General features: G+C 39.0%; 1 protein-coding gene and 1 long non-coding RNA gene across 5 annotated transcripts in view; both read right to left on the bottom strand.

The window, feature by feature from the left end:
• Positions 1-4,502: 4,502 nt before the first annotated feature.
• LOC147311212 (uncharacterized) lies at positions 4,503-5,662 on the bottom strand. The gene is made up of 2 exons (XR_015125305.1): positions 5,206-5,662; positions 4,503-5,117 (listed from the first exon to the last, which is right to left on the bottom strand). It is a non-coding gene; the product is annotated as an uncharacterized LOC147311212 (long non-coding RNA).
• A 3,881-nt stretch (positions 5,663-9,543) lies between these two features.
• The window catches only part of itgb2 (integrin, beta 2), a 29,826-nt gene continuing 16,380 nt past the window's right edge, over positions 9,544-22,989 (bottom strand). For all 4 annotated transcript variants that reach the window (XM_086265894.1, XM_086265895.1, XM_086265893.1 and 1 more), the window contains exons 11-16: positions 20,957-21,153; positions 13,363-13,595; positions 12,251-12,470; positions 11,905-12,119; positions 11,263-11,429; positions 9,544-10,091 (exon numbers count right to left, since the gene is read on the bottom strand). In XM_086265894.1, coding sequence (XP_086122020.1) covers positions 10,023-10,091; positions 11,263-11,429; positions 11,905-12,119; positions 12,251-12,470; positions 13,363-13,595; positions 20,957-21,153 — 1,101 coding nt within the window. In that variant the 3' untranslated portion in view covers positions 9,544-10,022. The remainder of the gene's footprint in view (positions 10,092-11,262; positions 11,430-11,904; positions 12,120-12,250; positions 12,471-13,362; positions 13,596-20,956; positions 21,154-22,989) is intronic.

Raw genomic sequence — 22,989 nt, 5'->3', positions numbered from 1 at the left:
GCCCAAAAGCACAAGGTGTGCAATACTCAGAGACATGGCCAAGGTAAGAAAGGCTGAAAGACGACCACCACTGAACAAGACACACAAGCTGAAACGTCAAGACTGGGCCAAGAAATATCTCAAGACTGGTTTTTCTAAGGTTTTATGGACTGATGAAATGAGAGTGAGTCTTGATGGGCCAGATGGATGGGCCCGTGGCTGGATTGGTAAAGGGCAGAGAGCTCCAGTCCGACTCAGACGCCAGCAAGGTGGAGGTGGAGTACTGGTTTGGGCTGGTATCATCAAAGATGAGCTTGTGGGGCCTTTTCGGGTTGGGGATGGAGTCAAGCTCAACTCCCAGTCCTACTGCCAGTTTCTGGAAGACACCTTCTTCAAGCAGTGGTACAGGAAGAAGTCTGCATCCTTCAAGAAAAACATGATTTTCATGCAGGACAATGCTCCATCACACGCGTCCAAGTACTCCACAGCGTGGCAGGCAAGAAAGGGTATAAAAGAAGAAAAACTAATGACATGGCCTCCTTGTTCACCTGATCTGAACCCCATTGAGAACCTGTGGTCCATCATCAAATGTGAGATTTACAAGGAGGGAAAACAGTACACCTCTCTGAACAGTGTCTGGGAGGCTGTGGTTGCTGCTGCACGCAATGTTGATGGTGAACAGATCAAAACACTGACAGAATCCATGGATGGCAGGCTTTTGAGTGTCCTTGCAAAGAAAGGTGGCTATATTGGTCGCTGATTTGTTTTTGTTTTGTTTTTGAATGTCAGAAATGTATATTTGTGGATGTGGAGATGTTATATTGGTTTCACTGGTAAAAATAAATAATTGAAATGGGTATATATTTGTTTTTTGTTAAGTTGCCTAATAATTATGCACAGTAATAGTCACCTGCACACACAGATATCCCCCTAAAATAGCTGAAACTAAAAACAAACTAAAAACTACTTCCAGAAACATTCAGCTTTGATATTAATCAGTTTTTTGGGTTCATTGAGAACATGGTTGTTGTTCAATAATAAAATTATTCCTCAAAAATACAACTTGCCTAATAATTCTGCACTCCCTGTACTGTTTTACTTTAGTCCATGACACGCTTACCTTCAGGGTCATACGTCACATGAAAACCAAAATAATTCCAAACGCCAGATCTGAATGAGGGTGGGGGAGGTTCAATTTGCCATGTTGCAAGGAGAGCTTAACTTCTGTCTCGCTAGCTTGCCCTGCGTTCTTCCTTCTGACGATGCTGTCTGTGTTGAGCGCTCAGTGGATCTGCGTTCGACAGTGCAGCCTAGGCGGAGTAGTCGAACGCAGATTCACTGAGCGCTCAACACAGACAGCATCGTCAGAAGGAAAGTTGATAAAATAAACTACAAATTTTGTATTGTTCGATACATATGCGTATCGAACCGAAAGCACTGTATCGAACGGTTCAATATCGATACGAATATCGTTGCACCCCTACTATTTACATGACCATCAAAAGTAAGTGCAGAATCAAATTTAACACCAAGATTTGTGATCGAACTTTTCAGATGGGAGGTCAAAACACCAAAATCAACATCTGGAGAATCAGTAAAACGATGTGGGCCAAATAAAATTGTTTCCCTGTTGTAATCATTAAGATTTATAAAGTTATTTGCTATCCAAGATTTGACATTGCTAAGACAGTCAAGCAGAGATTGCCATGGGGAGGTATTCAAATGGCTAAAAGGTAAGTAAAGCTGAAGGTCATCTGCATACAATTGAAATGATACTTTGTGTTTACGAAATATCGCGCCAAGAGGGAGTAAATACAGCAAGAAAAACAATGGCCTCAGAATAGATCCCTGAGGCACACCCCAAAGCAGAGCAGCGACAGAGGACGTGGCCAAGCCCAGCTTAACACAAAAACTAATTTCGGAAAGATTTGATTTTATCCACAACAATGCCAAATCAGAAATCCTACACAGTGGTGTAAGCGGGAGATCAGCAGGTCGTGGTCCACTGTGTCAAATGCAGCTGTCATGTCCAATAAGACAAGCGCAGCATATTTACCACGATCAGTCGCAACAAGAATGTCATTCATAACTTTAATAAGAGCTGTCTCTTTACTGTGAAAGGGCTTAAAACCGGATTGGAAGATTTCAGACAGCTGCGAGTCATTCAAGTAGTCTAACAGCTGGGTATGTACAATCCTCTCCAAGATCTTGCTTAAAAAGGGAACCTTGGAGATCAGTCTAAAATTCAACATAACAGAACTATCAAGGCCAGGGTTCTTAAGTAAGGGATGTATGACTGCATGTTTAAACCCACTAGGAACTTGACCGGATAACAGACTAGTACTGATAGTTTTCAAAAAGTAAGGTCCAATGGTAGGAAATACCTTTTTGGAGAAAGCGGGCAGTAATAACATTGTTTGCGGAACCACAGGGCTTAGCATGTACCACCAATTTATCTAAATCAAGCATTGAAATTGGTGCAAAGGCAGAGAACAGACTTGAGCAAGGAACATGCATGGCCGGATCAACAATATATAGGGTCAGAGGCCTCAGACTAGCAATCTTGTCCACAAAAAAGGTAACAAACTTATTGCACACAGCCTTAGGGGATGGCTAAACGTCAGAACCCTCCATGTTAAGTACAGAATTTATAGTATTGTATAAAACACGAGGGTTATGATCAGTTAACCATGGACTAGTCTTGGGATTACATTTTCTTAGCCCTAAAGGGGCAGCAACATCGAGCACAGATTCACAAGCAAAGTCAAAATACAAAAGTAGGTCCTCTGCGGTGGATAACTCAGGGGGATAAGACATAAACTTGTCAAATAATATGGAAAACCGTTCAGCAGTATCAGAGCCAAGGGCACGATAACATCGAACAGATACAGCCCGATTTGCCAAAGCGTTAGAAGGAGCAATATCAAATAAGATACGCATATGGTCGGAGAATACTGCATCTTCGACACGTACATTACAAACAGAACCACTGAACGCTAGTACGGTGGTATGGGTTCCAGATAGGGAGGCAAAAACCCTTGGTTGTTGTATCCAGGCTGGTCAGACATCCGGATGGATAAACCTGGATTTCCAATAATGCCTGCTGATCATAAGACGCTATAGGACAGAAATGTAGTGCAAAGTTACCAAAAACAATAAAACAAAACAAATAAAAGAGCGATAGATGGCGTGCCAAACACACAGGCACCATCTTGTAAATCCTTTGTGCTCTCCCAGTCAATTTTGATATGAATATGAAAATTAAGTCAGAAATGAATTTGAAGTCCATTGTCAACAAAGAGTTAACACAAAATGTGTTATATTTTCTGTCCTATAATGTTGCTTTTTAATATGTTTTATAACCCTTACTATTTCTTTAATTCCAGGGTTTGGTGCCTTTGGTAATACAGTCCTTCCTTACACGAATACCAACAAGGAAAAACTGCTGAAGCCGTGTGATGAGAATGACCAGCAGTGTCAGCCTGCCTTTGGCTACAGGCATGTTCTTAGCTTGACACCAAATAAGAATGACTTCGAAGCTGAATTAAAAAAGCAGTTTATCTCTGGGAATTTGGACTCTCCAGAGGGGAGTCTGGATGCCATGATGCAGGTGGCTGTGTGTGAGGTAAGACCTCTGCTGAAGACCATACAGTGCCGTCCTTTAGGTCACATATCCCTTACCTTTTTTTTTTCTTTTTTTTTTTTCCTGTCCCGTTTGGTTCTTTTGCCATCAGAATTATTGTCTAAAGGCAAAGAAAGATGGCCAACGGATTTACTTTACCAAATGGTCCATCCCGGCCTGGCCGTATTGGTCTATTTGATTCACCTTTGCTTTTAGTGTTTATTTTATTTTATTTTCACTTGCTTAACACGGGACAGACTTGACTGGGGAAAAGAAAAGGGAGAAAGAAAGAGGGAAAGAAAAACAGCGGGGAAGAGAAGGGAAAAAAACAAAAACAAACAAAACAAACAGACAAAAAATACATATATCAATCACCTGTTGAGAAAGAAAAAAGAGAAAACAAGCAAAAAAAAAGAGCAATATAATAAACAACATCATTGCAATGATCTATGTGAATATAACAGTAAATACTAAATATTAAACATTATTGTGCAGCACGTAGGATCGACAGCGCACAGTGTGCTTTGAGGTAGGAGCCAAAAAGGGTGTAGTTTGTGCACTCTAAAAAATATTTTGTTGCCTCAACTTAAAAAAGTAAGGTAACAATTTCCACTCAGCTTTTTAAGTTACAAATTTTGCATATTATTAAGTAAATTCAGCAAGTAATTTTTAGGTTTGGCTAACTCAACTTGTTTAACAAACCAACATGATTTACCTTGACCTCCACAAGCATAATTAAGTTTATTCAACCTAATATTAATTTAAAATTTCTGGTAAAATTAAGTTGAGAAATTACATTAGTTGAGTTACACCAACGAACTTTTTTACATATATCCTACTCACAATTATCCATGCCAATTAGTTTAGGTTTCTATAGCTTTTCTAAAATCATACAAAGCCATTTCACTTATTCCAATTGATTATTTTATTACAAAACATTTTCAAAGTAATACACTTCTGTGTCAATACAACATAAATGAAACATTACAGCAGCCCTTTAATTATAAATGACTAAGAAAAAAAAAAAGTACTTCATGTACATTAACTTAAATTGGTATCAACTTGTTCAACTTGTCGCAGAATCAAGGAAATGACAAAAGATTTTAATGTTCAACAACGGAACAATCCAAAGCTAAGATTATATGTATTACAAACTTTTCTCAAAACTACACTCATCTAGGACTGCATACAAAAACGTAAGAGGCACATCGGAATACTACAGTCCAATTCACATTCGTTTCATGACAGAAGTTTGCACTTAACAGACATTACCCGTGGACTGGTTTAAGCCCATCAAGTTCCAGAAATACCTCTAGAGTGTTCTTTACTTGTTTTGGTAGCTCAGATTGAGAGTGTATATAAGCCCCATCATTAAGGCACACACTCTGGGCACATCAAGGTCTTCCAGGACTGCTGTTCCTTCAATCACAATTTTAGCGACAGCTTTGAGAGACACTGCTGCACGTCTGGTGACTACAATCTTTACCACTTCTTCTGGGAACTGTTGTTCACCATCCTGGCAAGTAGGTAGTTTAAATGGAAACATGTCAGCATTTTATGTGCCATTTAAAAATAAAACACAAAAGAATGCGAGATTCACCTACCAGCTGTTCTCTGAAGAGATCCTCTTCCTTCTCTTTCAGATACACCTTCAGGCAACGGATTGCGACCTCTCTCTTCATTTCCACTGAACTCTGGAGAATAAAAAAAGCAAAACAAAACTTAAACTTACAGTTTATTAGGTGAAAAGTCAAAACTATTACATTTATGTGACTTGCATTGTGCCAAATATTGATTTTAAATATGTTTTTAAAAGAAATAAAGTTTTAATCTTTGTAACTTCAATTTAAACTGTTACACACTGGCCTGCTTTAAATGCCCACTTTGCTAGCAATAGGATAAAGTGAGTAAAAGTAAATGTAACCTAAATTTCATCAACAGCACAATTGCGCTTTTGATGAATAGGACCTGAATCAGAGGATGACATGAACTATAACTGTAACTGTAACAACTAATTCATCAATACACCTGCGAGGTACATTACATATACTTTCCAGTTTCAGTAGTAGGTGGGCTAAATGTTTCTCAATTAAATTAGGCAATTCACCAATTTCTTCATCCTCTTCATTTGCTACATCTTCACACAATGGATTTTCATTATGTTCCTCAAGAGGATCATCTCCTGCATTCAAACGACTGACACACCTCTGTATCAGCTCAGGCTTGAAGTCATCCAATGAGTGAGGAGTGTGTTTTCGGTTCCTATGGGAAGCATATGTTCAAATGAGCAGTTACAATCCCAGTACAGGCAAGGCATAAACAGTCCACCATGGCTATATTCTTTTAAACTAGTTAAATACCACTGTGGACATGCCACAATCCCACACTTTACATTATGCTTACAATTACAGAAAGCAAATGCAAGTCGTATGCACGCGCGCACACACACACACACACACACACACAATATTGTTTTTTGGGGTTTTTTTGCTAGGTCAACCAACTTTAACCTCAGGCAGAATTCCCAGTCGAGCTTAGAACATCAACACAATTGATAGAAATACTTTTAGTCAGGGATAAATTCACCACATTTTACTCTGTCAGTAATTAGTTACCTCACCCGAGACCATCATGTGGAAACACGAATTTACTCTGACACCATGATAAAAATGCAGGCAGCTACTGACCGGTTAATTTGAACATATACGGGTTCAAATTGAACATGCTCTGCTGTCGGCATGGTCTATCAGCTAACCAAATGTACCCTGACAAGTGGCATGTTTTAATTGTATCTGTACTCTTTTATTTGTGAGGAACGTTTGCTAGCTAAAAGAAACGGCTAGCTAAACTTAAAAAAACAACAACAACTCTACTCTGCTAAATTACGATTAAAACCATCAAATTTCAGTTTTTTTTAAATATGACATTTTAAAGTGTACAAATATAACTTGTAATTCATCTATTTAGAATTCAGTACTTACTTAACTCACCGAACACAGTCGAGGGCAAACACACCTCTTCTCCCACGAAGCCACAAGAATCCAGAAACTGTTGCGCACGATACGAACATATGCTACGGGGTTGCCCTCGTCTGTCTGAATGGTCTCAATTCAAACAGGAAGGATGTTGAAACTCATTTTTACATGTTACACAAACTTAATATTTTCTGTTGTTGATTGATGACAAAAGTATTTTATTCAATATACTCAAACATTTAAGTTAAGGAGCTGTTTTTTAATTTTTGTGTTGCACTGACTTCTAACATTGATTATTCAACTCACTGAAACGTGTACATGTAGACAACTTACTTTTTTTTAGCAGAAAAATGCTTTTTTGGTAAGTTCTACCGACAAACACAACGAATATTTTTTAGAGTGTGTGTGTGAGCACCCTTGTGTACACTTGTGAGCATGAGTGCGCTTGTGTTTAAAAGGTTCCTTCATGTAATGATCTGCTAAAGCATAGGTGTCAAACTCTGGCCCGCGGGCCAAATTTGGCCCACAGCCTAATTATATTTGGCCCGCGAAGCCATACCAAATTACTATTAGAGCTGGCCTACTGGTATTATACAGCTAATATATATATTGTTTAGTATTAAGCTTTCCTTGTTCCATATTCAGTTTTTCAGCAAAACTTGTTTGAGTCCATAAGAAAAGATTCATTCTTATATCTAGAGGAAGATTTTTTTTTTCAATAAATCTTAACGTTAGCCCGCGACTTTGTTCCAGTTTTGAATTTTGGCCCACTGTGTATTTGAGTTTGACACCCCTGTGCTAGAAGGTGTGGGGAGCCACAGCCCCGTCCTCCTGGGCAAGAAGCAGGTATGGAGGAGATAAAAAAAAAATCACTTGTCTTAAACATTGCAAATTAGGTTTGAATAAAACATCTGTGGGAAACTCCTACAAATGTGATAAGGCTAGCCATCTCTGACTTTCAGTCTCGAACTAACACGGTGCCTTATTTAAAACTCTAGCCTTTGTGATAAAGCAGAGATTCCTAAAGTATTTTTTGATATGTAAACATGCACAAAAACACTTTTATTTTGTCCTATATCATCCATTTTATGTGTAAAACTGCTTCTTTTTTTTTGCAGAAAAGCTAGTGCACTGCATCTCGGGGCTAACAGTTACATGATCTAATGCTTATTTGTCTTTTCTGAACAAGTTTCCTCTTAAAGTTCACTCTGAGAGAATTTTAAGCTGCTTCGGCTCAGCTCTGAAGAGAATCATTGTTCAAACTTGGTTCTGACTTCCAGTCAGTCAATCAATTAAAAAATATTATTTTGGATTTCAAAATTTTAATTTGTTTTATCATGTACCTATTTTCAGTAATATCAACTTTAAATAGCAGGAAATTAACTAGCTATTTAATTCTTTTCTTTCTCTTTTTTGCCATATTTTTCAAGAAACCTATATTTGACAACAGCATAATAAAACACCTCAATGTTTTAGGGGCACCTATATGGCCAGTCCAGCTCCTCCTTGACCCCCTCCCACTCTAAGAAAAGTTACAACCACCCATCACCTCCCTTGAGCCGGGTGTCAAAATTTTTAGGGTATTAGTTTAGGGTGTCAAACAATACATGTGTCCAAATTCATAGGCTGCATCCTCCTGAGGACCCGTCCTTCGCGGTCTACGTGTGCCGGGTCCTCAGGAGCCGGGAGTAAATGGCTGTGAAATTGGACGATCTAGCCTTCAGATTTGCATCACCGCTGTCTCGGTGGAGTTTAATAAACTCAGCCGTCTGCTCCTTGCTATCTAAAATATAACAGGACACTGGTGCAAATTCTCGACGATCTCACATTCTGTTTAATGAGTTTTCTGTTTGTTGTTTATTCAGCTGTGTGAAAACCAAGGAGGAACCCACCGGGGATTAATAAAGTTTTATTTTATCAAATCTAATCTAACAACTTTAATCTCAGCCAAACCGATTTACTCACGAACAAATAAAACTGATAAACTGAGCACATATTTTAAGTTTGCACACCTACATTCTCACCTGAAAATATGTTAAAATTTTATTTTGTGACCCAGAAACATTAATAAGAGTAATATTAAAATTAACTAGCTAACGCCATTGTTGAAAACTGGAGTTGACTGGGCCGCGCTATGAATTCTGGAATATGGTGGGCCACGAATGATACACCCAACCCATCCTTCAAATCTGGGGAAAAGGAGGACGCATTTGTCGGTTGTAGTGATGGGATTTCCAGCTCTTTTTAGAGAACCGGCTCTTTTGGCTTGGCTGAAAGAGCCGGTTGGTATCGTCGTTGTGGTATCGTTGTTGGTATTGTCGCTGTGTCCAAATTCAGCGTCCTGGAGGACGGGGCTGTGGCTCCCCCACACCCTCTAGCTGATCATTACATGAAGGAACCTTTTAAATACAAGCGCGCTCATGCTCACAGGTGTACACACGGGTGCTCACACACACAAACTACACCCTTTTTGGCTCCTACCTCCAAGCACACTGTGCACTGTAAATCTTACGTGCTGCATAATAATATTCAATATTTAATATTTACTGTTATATACACATAGAGCATCGCGATGGTGTTGTGTTTATTATATTGCTGTATTGTTTGCTTGTTTTCTCTTTTTTTTTTGAGGGTCGAGAGTTTATTCCAGTGTCCTGTTATATTGTAGATAGCAAGGAGCAGACGGCTGAGCTTATTAAACTCCACCGAGACAATCTGCAAATTTCATTAAAAGTGTAATAAACTATCATCTTGTCTTTATTTTTAGTTAGCACATGCCTTAAACACTTCAAGCTGTAAGCTAATGATAGTTATATAAGAGCAGACGCATGCTGGTGCAATAAGCTGTACGTTTTACGTCCGATGGATGCATGATCTGATTAGTCAACTAATCACAAAAATAATCGGTGACTAGAGTATCAAAATAATCGTTTGTGGCAGCCCTAGTAATTATACACCCACTCACTGTCACAGTATAAAACCAAGAACTTATTTTTTATTACCAATTTTCAACATCAATATTATGTGAAATATCATGGTTTTATTACCAAAACTGTACACATGTATTGCTTAGATTGCAGCAAAACAGAAACAAGCATCACTACCTTGGATGTTTTATCAGTTTTCTGATAATTCAGTGGAGAAAACTTGTATGTCTATTTACTGATCGATAGATACACATGTAGATACATGGATATATAGTTATACATACAGTATGGAATAAATTTCAAAAAAATTATTTCTGAAAAAATAAACAAGCAAAAGTGCATAATTGTTGGACTATGATACAATTAACAGCATTCACAAATAAGAAAGCAAAGAAGTCTATATTAATACCAGTAAATGCATCCATTAGCAAATGTGTGCATATTCTTAACCTGTGAGCATTAGAAAGAGTCAGACATAACTTGGATAACTGTCTGTTGTGTGTACTGCAACAATAGCCCTCATTCTCCACCAGTGAATGTAGGATTGGCCACAGTGGTGGTGGCAGTCTGGAACAGTGGATTGTCAGCCTGTAACAGAGAGAGCCGAGTAATGAGAAATCTGTATCTTATTTATCTTTTTTATTCATCATGACTTGAAGTTTCAAAGTAAGTTGAAGTAAGCTTAAATCATTTGACGAAGCAAATTATAATACGATACACAGGCTGATCCCAATATGCTGGACATGTGTTCATCTTCTAATGTCAGTCACTTTTAACTTTACAAATTTTCAAACCCTGTTAATCTCAAAGAAGTGACTGCTACTGTGGATCAGTGAGTCACAGCTACATTCATTGTACTGCTGCCAGAGCAAGCACAATCCTTTTCAATGTTTAAACTAATAAAGCCTAGAGACTGGTTGGCAACCACTAGAAAAAAACGATGTGGTGGAGTGTGGTCCATGACGCGGCTGTGTGGGAGGTCGGCGCACCGGAGCTTAATCAGCACATCACTCTTCCCCTGCACATAAATGAACTAGGGCCTGTTGGGTTGTTGTTGTTGTGGATGTGTGTGGCTGGTAGCTAGGGAGCTGCAGTCGTGGAAGTGGGTGAGCAACAACCGAAATAAAGGAAAATGTTGCAAAATGTTGAACTGTGGTCGTGCCGTGCCTCCTGCCTGCCACAAACAAGTACTCTGCAAATACTTGTGAATTACTTTACTAGCCAAACAGTAATGAAATTGAAAAAGTGCATTGCAACCAGAAAAAAACAATGTTTGCTTTGAGAGTAAAAGATTTGCCTGACCACTAACCCTCAGAAGGAACAACTTTTATTTTGATGACAAAAATTGTCTGTTTACACTTCGTGTCACACTAAATCAAGTTTCACTACTGCGCTGAGCGTAAATGGCAAGCGTTGTCAGACAGTCTGCTTGTTTCATGCAGACTGTCTGTCTTCCCAGTTGTTTATTTCTTGCTTTAACTTGCTCCCATTACTCACTATGGACAGGAGCTGACGAACTGGGATTTTTAATCCATGTAATAGTGATTCCGACAGGTATTAAATGTTTTTGTAAGAACAGTTTAGTTTTAGTTGACTGAAATGTTGTATCTGAATTACATGAATCAAGCAAACAAAAATAGTAACTGTAACAAGAGAGTTAGATTAACATGAAACCAACACAGTCACTGTCCAAAGAGACCAATCTGAAATGTGTGACAGCTATTTCTGTTTGCACAAATAACTCAGAATGATGCCTCACCTCTGCCCATTTGGACTTCTTCTTTTCATTCTCAAACTTCCTGAACTCTTTCAGGTCTTTCATGTAGAGGAGTAATTTAATAAGCATCAGCAGCAGAATGCCGATGAGGGCCACAGCTGCGATGGAGCCTCCGATGATAGCTATGACATCAGGCGGTTTTGGACAATCTACAGAGTTACAAATTAGACAAGTTTGAACACTGAGCTGTAAATGAATGAAATGTAGAAAATGGTAACACAGAGATTATATGATGAGGATCAGATTTGACTGGTGATCGAGTTTGATGATTCATAAAAATAACTGTTCCAATAAGTGCCTGGAGGGGTTTCAAGATGGCTACTGAGTGGCAAATTGTGTTTCTATCAGGGCTTTGAATCTATGTCTGCTGACTTTTCTTAGCCATGCTAGCATAGGTAGCTCTATGAAGCAGGTTGGGCTCACAGAGTTGATTTAAAAGCTGTTGCTGGATAAACAGACAGTATATTTTCTGGCCTGCAAGGTCCTAATGTCCCCCAGTCAGCACATCCCAGCCCTGTGCGGATCCTCAGTGTGTGCATTGTGACAGCACAGTTATTACTGCAATGAATCAGTGAAACTGTTAATAAATTAAGACTGTTTTTTGTCATTTCATCAACATCCTACCTCTTTTGATCATAATTTCAGCCTTGTAGTTATCCTCTCCAACCAACTGAACCAGCTTAAATGTCATCCAGCATCCCTCGCTGTCTTTCTGCTTACACTCCTTGGGTGAAAGGGTGAACGCTTCCTTCACTATTGTAGAAGAAATGGTCTTACAAGCCTCGCTACAGTTTTTTTTAAAGGGACCTGATTCAAAGCCGAGGCATTCAATGCAGTTCCTGAAAACACAATTACATGTATTAGTTCAAAATTCAAAGTCAAAGGTTTTGTTTTTTCTTTTGCTTTACTACACAAAACAGTGAACACCACGTTTAGAGGAAAAGCTCCGTGGAATTAAGAAATCACTTACACTTTGGTCTGGCACGGGTCAGTGCAGCCAGGACATTCCAGGCAGTGAGGACGCTGATATCCCCCTTTACATTCACACTGATTGCACTTGCAGATCCCTCTGCCATTGCAAACACTATTGTTTACGGTACGGCAGGCCTCGTCAGAGGTCTTGCACTGACAGGCAGAGCCTTCAAAGCCAGAATTACATTCACATTTTCCACACTTGCATCTACCTTTTCCTGCAAATAGTAAGAACAAAATATTTTTTTGCAGCAAGGAGTCTGTGCCACATGACAACCAAGAACATAAAGAACATCACCAGCAAGAGACAAAACCTCTCCTGATGCCTGTGGGTTCACCACATAAAGCACAACCTGACTGGAAACCCACACACACGTTCCACAGCACCGTCTGATTACTTTTGAACCCAAAAACTTTGAGCAAAGTTGTAAACCTATTCAAATTACCACAGAGACACAGCACTTTTAAGACAGCATCTATTATTTTGTTCCAAACCAAACAGGCTAAAAGTAGAATTCAGTTTGTTTGTATGGATTTTAGGAGCATAGTGGAATAATCACAGTGGAATAATCACAGTGGAATAAGAGATGATTGGTAAAGTTAAGATGATGTTCAAATTAAAGACCTGTAATGGAGTGAGTTTGAGCCTGTCCACACATTTAGAAAGGTGTGAGGCCATTGTGAAACACTTTTTCCATCATTGCAGCACGATGGTGCTGTCCTGAGTTTGATTTCACCACTTGGCCTTTCTCTGTGTCTGTGTGGGTTCTCTCTGGGTACTCCAGCTTCCTCCCACAGTCCAAAGACATGCAGTTAGTGGAGTTAGGTTAATTGTTCATGTTAAATTGCCCTTAGGTGTGAATGTGAGTGTGAATGATTGTCTGTCTCTATGTGTTAGCCCTGCGACAGACTGGCGACCGGTCCAGGGTGTACCCTGTGATAGGCTCCAGCCCCCCTGTGACCCTAACAGGAATAAGTGGAAGAGGATGGATGGGTGGATGTTTCCATCATAAAAATGTTTGCACAAGAAAACAAAGTAACTTATTTTACTTTTTTATCTTGTTTTGATATAATTAGACCTTCTTTTGAGGAGAATGACTGCAAACCTACCTCCACATTGTTGGTTCTGAAACTTCTCACAGTGGTCATCGTCACATTCACAGTAGGAGCCATAGTATTGGCTTCCACTATCTGTGTTGTGGCACTCGCACCGGCCACACACACAGTCTCCTCGACCCTCACACTCAGTGCCATTATCCTTCTGACAGGATGCTCTCAGGGTGTGCTCTTGTTTGTTCCCAATTTTGCAGTTACAGAACTGACCAACGTGACCTTCTTTGCAACTAAATAAAGAAAAAATTTGAAAAAATACATCAAAAAATTTGAACATTAATAAATAACAGAAAATAAAATTTGCCACAAAATATTTGTTCACTTCCAAAAATTAATACTGAGGAATCTGTTAACTGTCCCATAATCATACACATTATAATCCATAGATAACTCTATTCAACACACCACAGCACACAAACCATTTCTAAAACTACAAACACGTTCACAATTTTACCTTTGATCTTGCCAGTAATGCTTGTGTGCTATTAACACCCTACAATACTCACCAAAAGACTCAAAAACAACACAAACGTCCACAAATCTACTCCAAACTGAACCTGGGAACAATATGCTTATTTGCACACCTCAGTTATATAGGTATTGAATATATCTAAATTATACTATATTTGCACATTTTGTTTATTTGTTATTTGTTATTAGCCATGAGGGCAGTGAAGACAGGCAGATGATGAAGAGAAGAGAGTTCCTGTGTCTAACACTTCTTATTATTATTTCTGGTCGCACTCTTCTGTGCTGGACCAAATATGGCGGCAGTCCCACAAACAGCCACAAATAGCCAGGTGAGGCTAAGGTCCAGTGTTGCTAAAGGCTGATGGGTGTTTGTGACCAGAGAACAATTTGCGTAAGACAGTTTGGAACAAAAAGTCCAAATGGAGTAGAGCTCTCTGCTGTGTGTCAGCGTGTGAAACTGTAGCAGGAGTAAGAAGCATTAACTTATAACCTTAAACAGCCTGTTGGGGACTGACTCTGTGTCAATGTGTCAAATATTTACTTACTTTTGGTCAACAGAGCTTAACAGCTGTAGTACTCTTATTTAAGTTTTATCATGATAGATAGTGTGTTTACGGATGGCACTATAATTACAGGTAGAGGCTGATAACTGCATCAAGCAATGACATAAACAGGGACAAAGTTTCACTATTTCCACTGGTGATCTGTCACAAATAATTCTCAAAATACTTTGTGAAAAACATAGTTTATTAAACACTTTCTGATGCATGACTGCAAATAAATGCTCACTCCTCCTCCAGCAAACCTCTTTGGTGTGAGGGAGTCTGTCCTCTAAATGATGCTGGTGACTTTTTCGTCTTTCACTTGTGCAGATAAAGCTGTGTGGATTGTGACAGATGGATGTGTTGTGTAAACCTAGCAGACTTTTTATCAGAAGTTCAAAGAATGGACACAGTTTGACATCATGACAAAAATGAAACTATTAGACAATTTTAGGAAACAAAGTAAAATATGAAAATGTTGATTTGATCACACCATCACTAATATCAACTTACAGTAATTATCAAATAATACTAGCCTTTCTCACTCATTCTTTATCCTAATGTGATTGCATCTTTGATGATGAGTCAGGTGAGTCTGCAAACAAATTTATCTGATAATAGTAGTGTTTCAATTTTCATCCGGGTGTGACGGCAGTCTGGCGAGGAAGGAGCAGCTAGCAGGTCCAGCGGGCATGTGGTGTGGAGGTTAGCCGGACAACTTGGAGGCCAGTCAGTTAAATAGACCTTTATTTGTTGTTGGCAACATGAGACCACACAAGCCAGGTCTCCACGGCTCTACTCAGTCCATACATACATGTGTGGGGACAGGTAGGCGTTGGCACCAGACCGTTACAATGGTAAGGTCTCTCTCTGAACAGATTGCTCGGCTGCCACTGCACTCACACACACACTAGGAGACTCCCACAACTACTACAGTAGTAGGGCAACCCCCGCTAGTGGTGCTATAACACAATAAGAGTTGTTACAAGGGTTCTCTTCCTCTAAACCTCAACACCTCAAAAACATGAATGTTTTCATAAGACCTGACTTCCTGTCCCTCACACTGCTAAACATTTACACAGTTAAGCTTAGAACTAAGTCAGAAGTGTTTATCCATGTGCTTGTCAGTGCAAAGCAGCTCATTGTGGATGGTGCAACTTCCAATTAGTTGTATGATTCTTCTTGTGGCTACTGTGAAAGTGTGTTTTACTTCATGTCCATCAACCTGGTCATCTCTCCTAAACAGTCCAGCTTCTTCTTCTTTATAACTCTGTCTGTGCATTTTCTCTTACTTAGAAACATTGCTGTAAAGAATTCTGTTGTAATGGTCACACGCAAACTGACCTTTTCTCTTTTTAACTTAATCTGCCAAGTAAGTTTTTATCCCTCAGCTGTAAAGGCTGATCGGGTATCTCCTTCACCCCAGTGTGGATACCGAAGTTTGTGAATGCAATAACTTGAGAACAAGGCGACGAAGGACTTTCTAGTTGATACTAGAGATGGACCGTATTACATATCGGTATCGGTCCAATACTGGCCTAAATTACTGGATCGGATATCGGCGAGAAATAAAAAAAGTAAGGAACAAAACTTGCGACACGGCGTAACTCGGCTCATAACCGTAGCACGTTGGAGCAGTGTGCTCACGTGATAGAGCGGCTGTGTGTATTTGGAGCCTGGCTACCAAACCAGCATTTCATCTCCGAGAAAGTTATCCCAGAGAGCAGTAAAGCAAGTGTGTAAGTTCATTTCTGAATGTTTGTAAAGCATTCCCACGTTAAGCTTAACAACCGATATATGGAGCGACTGCCTCTCTCTTTCCCTCACCTTCCTGCTGCTACTTCAATCGTGAAACTGCTTAATGATCAGCTGATCGGCTTTTCTGTCACGAGTCCGTCTCTCTTCTTTGTTTTTGGCCCACTTTGTACCAGAAAATGAAACCAGCAGCACGTTTAAGCTTGATAAGCTGTTGTTAGAATTTATTTAATATTACTTTCTAGACCAGGATCCTTTTCTAGCTGACGGCTGGTAACTGTGCAGGGGCGGATCTAGCAAAGTTTAGCCAGGGGGGCTGATAGGGCATGAACAGGGAAAAGGGGGCACAAAGACATACTTTTCTTTCTTATTCTCATTTAAAATGTCGAGCTTTTAATAAATAATTATCTGAATCTTACACCAAAAATTTTAATCTGATGTAAAATGTATAGAAGTCCATTACTGTATATAGTAACTGTTAAGTCTAACATATCCTAGTAAGCTATAGTACTTTTTCCTTTGGGAAAGTACCATCTGTGAATTCTGCAATTCTGTTGAAGAAAGATGTTGAATCTATTTAATTATTCTTGACAAATAATTTATTTCTGTGCATTTTTTTCACACTGCATCAAATTAAATTTGATTACATCGATTAAGCATCATGAGGTGGAGGGTGGGGGGTGGTTCCCTATTTTTTTTTTTGCTGAGAGCTTGCAACCCTATTAGTTAGGTTGCTTAATATTTCTGCTAAGTACTCTTTAAAATACCAGAATAGGAAGGATGAAGTAGGTTTAAGTTTATTAGATTGATCAGTATTGCTGAACTATGAAATATTTTGGGCGCAGTATATTTTTTACATACAGGTATAACAGAATAGCTTTAGTGTTGTTGTTTATTTAAACTTGAGTATAAACTTATACAAAATGCAGCAAGATATTAAAAAAAACACTATATCGGATACATATCGGTATCGGCAGATATCCAAATTTATGATATCGGTATCGGACATAAAAAAATGGTATCGTGCCATCTCTAGCTGATACTAGAGATGGCACGATCCGATATTACGTATCGGTATCGGTCCGATACTGACCTAAATTACTGGATCGGATATCGGAGAAAAATAAAAAATGTAATCCGATCCATTAAATATCACGAAAGCACCTCGCAAAACTTGCAACACGCCGTAACTCACCTCAGAACGTTAGCACGTCGGAGCAGTATGCATCACGTGATAGAGCGGCTGTGGCATGCGGGACCTGTCGGTGGTCTGGATAGCATTTGGAGCTTCGCTAGCAACCCGGCATTTCATCTCCGACAAAGTTATCCCCGAGAGAAGTAAAGCAAGTGTGTAAGTCCATCTCTGAATGTAAAGCATTCCTGCGTTAAGCTTAACAAGCGACTGCCTCTTCTTGCTGCTACTTCAATCATGAAACTGCTTAATGATCAGCTGATCGGCTTTTCTGTCACGAGTCCGTCTCTCTGGTTTGTTTTTGGCCCACTTTGCACCAGAAAGAGGAAACCAGCGGCTGAACAACAGCAGCACGTTTAAGCTTGATCAGCTGTTGTTAGAATTTATTTAATATTACTTTCTACTCGAGGATCTTTTTCTACGTAGCTGACGGCTGGTAACTGTGCAGGGGCGGATCTAGCAAAGTTTAGCCAGGGGGGCCGATAGGGCATTAACAGGGAAAAGGGGGCACAAAGACATACTTTTCTTTCTTATTCTCATTTAAAATGTCTAGCTTTTAATAAATAATTATCCGAATCTTACACCCAAAGTTTTAATTTGATGTAAAATGAATAGAAGTCCATTACTGTATATAGTGACTATTAAGTCTAATATATATACCCTAGTAAGCTATAGTACCTTTTCTTTTGGGAAGGTACCATCTGTGCAGTCTGCAACTTTGTTGAAGAAAGATGTTGAATCTATTTAATATTTCTTGACAAATAATTGATTTCTGTGCATTTTTTTTTCACACTGCATCAAATTAAGGTTGATTACGTCGATTAAGCATCATGAGGTGGAGCGTGAGGGGTGGTTCCCTATTTTTTATTTATTTATTTTTGTTGTTGCTGGGAGTTGGAACCCTATTAGTTAGGTTGCTTAATATTTACGCTAAGTACTCTTTAAAATGCCAGAATAGGGAGGATGGTGTAGGTTTAAGTTTATTAGATTGATCATTATTGCTGAACTATGAAATTTTTTTTTTGCATACAGGTATAACAGAATAGCTTTAGTGTAGTTGTTGTTTTAAACTTGAGTATGAACTTATACAAAATGCAGCAAGATATTTAAAAAACAGTTTTGTTGATTAAAAAACACTATATCGGATTCATATCGGTATCGGCAGATATCCAAATTTATGATATCGGTATCGGTATCGGACATAAAAAAGTGGTATCGTGCCATCTCTAGTTGATACCATAGGTGCATCAACTAAAAATAACTTTGAATCCCACTGACCATGACTTCAAGGTCAGAGGTCAAGTTTTCTAAAAATCTTCTGAATGAGATAGCTTGAGAAAAAAAGCAGTGTAGGATTTTGAAATTAATAACATTGGTGCTTTATCAATAGGAAAGCTACAAAACTTGTGACAATTTAGCTAAAAGTTTCAAATCTATGTACTTCCTCTTTTCCAAAGATGGATCCAGTGGGCCAGATTAGAGTCTTTGCTTATCCAATTCTAGCCTCCGGTCCTTATTAGAGATGGCACGATACCACTTTTTTATGTCCGATACAGATACCGATATCATAAATTTGGATATCTGCCGATACCGATATGAATCCGATATAGTGTTTTTTAATCAACAAAACTGTTTTTTAAAATATCTTGCTGCATTTTGCAAGTCTGCAAGTTCATACTCAAGTTTAAAACAACAACTACACTAAAGCTATTCTGTTATACCTGTATACAAAAAAAATATTTCATAGTTCAGCAATACTGATCAATCTAATAAACTTAGACCTACACCATCCTCCCTATTCTGGTATTTTAAAGAGTACTTAGCGTAAATATTAAGCAACCTAACTAATAGGGTTCCAACTCCCAGCAACAACAAAAATAAATAAATAAAAAATAGGGAACCACCCCTCACGCTCCACCTCATGATGCTTAATCGACGTAATCAACCTTAATTTGTCAGGCTACATAATGTCAGGCTACATTTCACTGTGTGGTATACTTGTATAACTATGCATGTGACAAATAAAGAACCTTGAACCTTGAATTTGATGCAGTGTGAAAAAAATGCACAGAAATCAATTATTTTTCAAGAAATATTAAATAGATTCAACATCTTTCTTCAACAAAATTGCAGACTGCACAGATGGTACCTTCCCAAAGTAAAAAGTACTATAGCTTACTAGGGTATATATATTAGACTTAATAGTCACTATATACAGTAATTGACTTCTATTCATTTTACATCAAATTAAAACTTTGGGTGTAAGATTCGGATAATTATTTATTAAAAGCTAGACATTTTAAATGAGAATAAGAAAGAAAAGTATGTCTTTGTGCCCCCTTTTCCCTGTTAATGCCCTATCGGCCCCCCTGGCTAAACTTTGCTAGATCCACCCCTGCACAGTTACCAGCCGTCAGCTACGTAGAAAAAGATCCTGGTGTAGAAAGTAATATTAAATAAATTCTAACAACAGCTGATCAAGCTTAAACGTTCTGCTGTTGTTCAGCCGCTGGTTTCCTCTTTCTGGTGCAAAGTGGGCCAAAAACAAACAAGAGAGACGGACTCGCGACAGAAAAGCCGATCAGCTGATCATTTAAGCAGTTTCACGATTGAAGTAGCAGCCGGAGAGCGAGAGGCAGTCGCTCGTTAAGCTTAACGTGGGAATGCTTTACAAATATTCAGAGATGGACTTACACACTTGCTTTACTTCTCTCGGGGATAACTTTGTCGGAGATGAAATGCTGGGTTGCTAGCGAAGCTCCAAATGCTATCCAGACCACCGACAGGTCCCGCATGCCACAGCCGCTCTATCACGTGATGCATACTGCTCCGACGTGCTAACGTTCTGAGGTGAGTTACTGTGTGTTGCAAGTTTTGCGAGGTGCTTTCGTGATATTTAATGGATCGGATTACATTTTTTATTTTTCTCCGATATCCGATCCAGTAATTTAGGTCAGTATCGGACCGATACCGATACGTAATATCGGATCGGTCCATCTCTAGTCCTTATGTTTGACACCCCTCTTGTAGACTCTTTCACTTACAATACAAAGTGCCTTGAGGCCACTGTTGTTGGGATTTGGCGCTATATGAATAAAACTCATTTGAATATTGTGAACTGAAAGGGACACTGACCCCTACACCTCTTCTTGGCTATCTTTAGAAAATGTGGCTTGTGATGGGAGAAGAAATTACACGTCTTTTCAGACCAGGACAGAGAAGTACAAAGAGCAACAAAGTCAATCTTGTGTGATGACAAAGGACTGCCTTGACCTGTATTTATGATATCTGACATGAGTTGAGACTGATCACAAATGCTGGTGACAGAGAAGAAGCAAAGCTCTAATCCCAGGCTGTGTTTGAATTATCCACTTGAAGGCTGCCAATCTCTACTTCAGACAGATGCAGTGATTTACTGAACTAAAGAAAGGGGCATTACTTACAGTGTAAAGCAGCTCTGGTTGTCGGCATTAACAGGAAAATAAATGTCACCATTCTTATATGTTTAAACAAATGACTGATGCTGGTACTTTTCTGGCAGACAGAGCAGGCTGCAAACAGCTTTGACGACATTTAAGTGGATTCAATAACATTTTCAGTCGATACCAAAACACTGAGAATCAGAGCTTACCTACAAATACCACAGCTGATGCTCCCACTCATATTGCAGTGTGGATGGGGGTCAATAATGGGTCCAGCAGTGTCACATTGGCACTTACATGTGGTATTTATGGTCACTGTCAGCGTGTCTTTAATGCCCCGTGGACTGATGGTAAAGAACTTGTTCTCCATACACGTGTCTGCGGTCACCGTAATTTCAAAAATAACCTGGAATGGGAATTCAGGTGTTGTGAGTCACAAGTGCATATAGTATAACAATACTCTAAACTGGTCAAAACAAGAGATTCACTTTGTATAACAGTATACAGTGGTCTCTCGCTATAACGTGGTTCACCTTTCGCAGCCTTGCTGTTTCGCAGATTTTTTTGTGTGCAATTTTGCATGCAGTTTTTTTTTTTGTTTGTTTGTTTTAAACAGCGCATTGTGTTCTGCGTCCTGATTGGCTGTAGACTATTGTCAATTGATCTCGTGCCATATCTCCTGTACAGTACAGAATGCGTTCAGCTTGTCAAATTTACATAAATCTTAGATCGCTAGCAGTGTGACTCTGAAGTGCTGTACTGTATGTTTGTAAGTTTTCTCCCCAACAAACACAACAAGGTCGATGAAACGTTGTCACCTGCGGGAGCCTTTGGTTTCATTCTATAATACTGGACTTATTTTTCTACAAGGTTTGAACTTTGTGTTTAAACAAGAGAGAAAAGTGTGAAAATGTTCATGCCTGTCTGAGAAAAGTGTATAAAGTGTGTAGTGAGGGGTTTTACAGCCTTAAAACATCTATAATAATTGTAAAAAATAAAACCATGTGCAACCGTGGCAAAAAGTTAGTCTAGAGCCCTGTAATATATCAATGATACCCAAAGAGCTGTGTATACATTTTTAAACATTATTGGCTCTCAACATTTGGCTGTTCTGCCCACGTGGTCTAAAGCTTGCAGGTACATGCACTAATTTGGTTTTCAACTTGATTTAAACTGTCTTGTTAAGAGTCAGCCCATGGTACTCAGTATTAGAATGATACTGGTCTATCTGGACCACTTTAATAAAGAGTGACTACCTAAGTTACTCTCCATGAGTAAGGTTTATCGTGTGGATGGATACCACATCAGCATAATGGTTTTTATTACATCAGGCAATTGAAATTAATAATTGGGTCTGAATTTAATTGTTTATCAATGACAAATCACAAAAATGACTTTTGTGTACTGACCAAAACAATACTGCACAAAGTGGCTGAGACAAAGTTCTTCCACCGCATGGCTGGGTTTGTCCTTAGAGTTTAGGCTGAGGAGTTAGCTTGGTTGGTTTTATTTAAAAAAGCCATTTCGAAGGTCAAGTCAAGTCAAGTGGCTTTATTGTCATTTCAACCATGTGCAGTGGTACAGTACACAGTACTGTACTGTGTGCCTCCAAGACCATGTTGCTATATATGGCAGTCAATCAACAGGATGACATAAAGTGCAAGTGTGCAAAAATTGCAAGAAAAAAACAATAACAAACCAGTGCAACACCAGACAGAACAGAATGATACTGAACCAACAGTGCAATAGAAAAGTGCAACAATGGCAGTAGGTTGTGCAAAAAGTAAGCATTTTGCAATAAAGGGCATCTGAGAAGGATGTCTTCAGCCCACCTACCATTTAAAGTACTCTCCCAACTAGGTGAAAACTCTGTGGGATCCTGGACTTGGTGAAAAGGTTAAAAATTCCATATCATATTCTTTCAGATCTCCTCAGCAAGGTTGGAGGGTAAAAGTATCATTAATGCTAAAGGAGGCCGAGGAGTAACTAAGCATCTGAGACAATGAGCAGGAAAGTGCAGGACGGACAGGTGAAGAGGCCATGCTGCTAGCAAGTCTGCTACGAGCTAAGCTAGCAAAACAGTAAAGACACAGTGAGTGAAAACTTTGGCTATAAATTAGCGAGCGAGTACACAGAGAGTGTGCTTCGGATGAAGCACATTAAGGTTTTATTATGAAATAAAAAGTTATCTAAAAAATTTTAATTAAATTATTATGCAGATGAGCTACTCAAACACACCACT

The sequence above is a fragment of the Aulonocara sp. 'chitande type north' Nkhata Bay genome, linkage group LG16, assembly GCF_057382095.1.
Source record: "Aulonocara sp. 'chitande type north' Nkhata Bay isolate Kocher_YH1m ecotype deep benthic linkage group LG16, A_spYH_male_GT1.1, whole genome shotgun sequence".
Taxonomy (NCBI): Eukaryota; Metazoa; Chordata; class Actinopteri; order Cichliformes; family Cichlidae; genus Aulonocara; species Aulonocara sp. 'chitande type north' Nkhata Bay.
The sequence above is the reverse complement of the archived record's forward strand: the minus strand, read 5'-3'. Positions and strand labels throughout refer to the sequence as shown.